Raw genomic sequence first — 3,084 nt, forward strand, 5'->3', positions numbered from 1 at the left:
CGGTGGCTGCGATGATGGGCTCAAGTATAGCAGGGATTGTGGGGCTGGCATGGGATCGGGCAGTGTTTCGTTCTGCTGTGCATGGGGTCGCTATGGGTCGTAAACGACTCGACGGCACTAACAACAACAACAACAACATTGTGATATGGTTAAAGTTTACAGAGCAAATTCGTTTTCCATTCAACAGTTCATACACACTTTTTTTTATGACATTGATTACAAGCCTCACAATGTAACAGCTGTCTTCCCACTTTTTCTTCCCTGTGTCCTTGCCTGTGCATTCCTGTCTTCAGAGCTTTCTCCCTGGTGGAATTGTTTACCACGTAGGCCTGTTTATTGTTAGGCTGAAGGTTAAGCCATAGGAGTGAGTTCAATTCCAGGGCTAAAGGGTGACTAGGGGCCATATTCTGGGGGTTTCATCAGTCTCCAACAGACCAGTAAGCCTGGTCTTTTTTTATGACTTTGTGTTTTGTTTGATATTATTCTCCCAGTCTACCCAGGATCGCCAATTCTGATCCCTTTCCAAGTAGTTGGCAGTAATAGCTGGCACCATCATCTAGTTCTTCTGGTCTCAGGGTTATGTAGGCTGAGGTTTGCTTGGTCCATTAATTCCTTGGACTAATTGTTTCCATGTGTCTTTGATTTTCTTAACTCTTTTTTGCTCCAGACAAGGAGTGAGCGGTAGTCACTTTAGATGGCCACTCACAAGCTCCTAAGGTCCCAGTTGCTACTCACCAAGTAGAATGTAGAACAATTTTTTTGTGTAGTATGTTATGCCAATTGAGCTTGATGTCCCCTGCAACATGGTCATGAGCCCACAGGCCCAGCAACTCACTCCCTCAGGGTGTTTGGTAGTAGCTAAGAAGTTATAACTTTGCCCCCATTCACTCTATTACATATATATATATGTGGGTATTTTTATAGCACATATAGATATGTATGTAGAAATATCGTCTGCCAGACTTATATATGGTCATGGGTGTATTCCCAAATGTGGAATATTTTCACCAAGAGAGAAAGTTAATGAATCAAGAAAGATTCCAAAATATTTTGTCTATATTTTTCTAATATGGAATCTGAATTTCTTCCTAAGTCATGCAGATTTTATAAAATAAAATTAATTGGAAGGAAGTATTATGATCTGAGCTTATCTCTCCCCATTCTCTTCTGTCTTCTTTCACTGTACTATCATCTGCTTAGGTAGAATTTTATACAGAATACTTAGGCTTTTAATAAATATTTGTTGATTGCTTGAGAAAACATTTTGAGCCATGAATACATAAAGGACATATTTTAAGACACCTTTTATTTTTCTATTATTTTATCAGGGGCACACAAAGAAAATGAATTTTTTTAAAGTTGGAAAATATTTTACAGTGGTGGACATGCCAGGTTATGGCTATAGAGCACCTGAAGATTTTGTTGACATGGTAGAGACCTATCTAAAAGAACGAAGAAAGTAAGGAAAAAATTTTCTGTAATAGTTAAACATTTAACCTTAAAGCATCTTTTCATCAATAGAGAATTATATATATGATGGATACTTTAGTTTTATCAGATGACTTACTTTTATAAGGTCCATTTTATTCTCATAATATTCTACAGTATAATATTTGGGACCAAAGTATGTACCGCTTGCTTGGTTTCTGCCTGGAGTTAAGCTTAATGTTAAATTCAAGTGTTTTCCTAAATTGAAACTTACAGAGTACTACAGCAGAGTTTGTTAGATTTTATTATTTTATTTTATTGGATTTTAGCTTATTTTTTAAACAAACTCTTTAGCTAATTTTTAAAATGAAAATTGTTAATATACTATCAGATTTAAATAAACTTCAGTAAATTCTGATCATTCTTAAAATACTTCTGATGACACATCTTCTGTAAATGTTGTATTTTTTGTATCTCTATAGGTAGTCAGGGGAGCTCTGGTAGCATAGTGGCTAAGACACTTGCCTGCTAACCAGAGGGTTGGCAGTTCAAACCCACCAGCCACTCCTCGGAAGGAAGGTTGGGCAATCCTACTTCCGTAGTGATACTGCCTTGGAAACCCAAGGAGGGGTTGATATGAGTCGGGTTTGACTCGACGGCACATAACAACAACAACAACAAATAGGTAGTCAGGTAATTATTTCAAGAATTGCACAATATTTGGCAAAAATTAACATTAAGCTTATGAAGTATAAAAAGGTATATATACGTATTTTGGTTGTAGCTTTGCAGGCTAATGACAGTTTTCATAGAAAACTAAGATGAAATATTTACATAAAAAAATGCAAAATATAATGCACTGGTTCCTGATATATCTTTGTTGTTGTTGTTATGTGCCGTCAAGTCGGACTCGACTTATAGCGACCCCTCCTTGGGTTTCTGAGGCAGTATCACTACGGAAGTAGATTGCCCCATCTTCCAAGGAGTGGCTGGTGGGTTTGAACCGCCAGCCATCTGGTTAGCAGTCAAGTACCTTAGCCACTATGCTACCAGAGCTCCTAAATATCTTAGGTGTCTTTAAAGTAATATTAAGAAACTTAAACATTTCTGTGGAAACATAGTTGGAGTCACGTCCCTTTCTCCCATTGGAATTTAAGCTCTTGAAGGAAGAGGCTCATTTACACTTATATCCAGTCCCAGACAGAGTGTCTTACGTTTAATACATGCTTATTGATGTTTAAATTCCTACATACTGAATTTAGTTGTTGAAAATAAACAGTATCGAGACTTTACTAGACTATATGATGAACTTCCTGGTGAATTGAGAATTCCTTTTGCCTAAAGAAATTTCTAAATTTTCATTTGAGAATCATTCAGAGGGAGATTTCTTAGTCTAGTGGGGATTGGGGGGAGGGGATAAATGAATAAGTATATTTTATATTGCCATTAATCTTCATTTCTTCATACTTACAGCTTGATGAGAACATTTTTGTTAGTGGATAGTGTTGTTGGAATTCAAAAAGCAGACAGTATCGCCATAGAAATGTGTGAAGAATTTGCATTACCTTATGTGGTAAGTATTTCTTTTGAATCATGGTTGCAGTTAGAAATACTAATTCTGTGTATGTGTGAAGTGTGTGTTTTTTTTTTTTTTTT

The 3,084-nt window shown here is 36.6% G+C and overlaps 1 protein-coding gene across 1 annotated transcript in view; it reads left to right on the forward strand.

Moving 5' to 3' along the window:
• GTPBP8 (GTP binding protein 8 (putative)) overlaps positions 1-3,084 on the forward strand; it is a 26,461-nt gene that overhangs the window by 17,655 nt on the left and 5,722 nt on the right. The window contains exons 2-3 of the mRNA XM_007947451.1: positions 1,329-1,459; positions 2,902-3,001. Of these exons, the coding sequence (XP_007945642.1) occupies positions 1,329-1,459; positions 2,902-3,001 (231 nt within the window). The remainder of the gene's footprint in view (positions 1-1,328; positions 1,460-2,901; positions 3,002-3,084) is intronic.

The sequence above is a fragment of the Orycteropus afer genome, unplaced genomic scaffold, assembly GCF_000298275.1.
Source record: "Orycteropus afer afer isolate SDZICR_OR568_19922 unplaced genomic scaffold, OryAfe1.0 scaffold00184, whole genome shotgun sequence".
NCBI lineage: Eukaryota > Metazoa > Chordata > Mammalia > Tubulidentata > Orycteropodidae > Orycteropus > Orycteropus afer.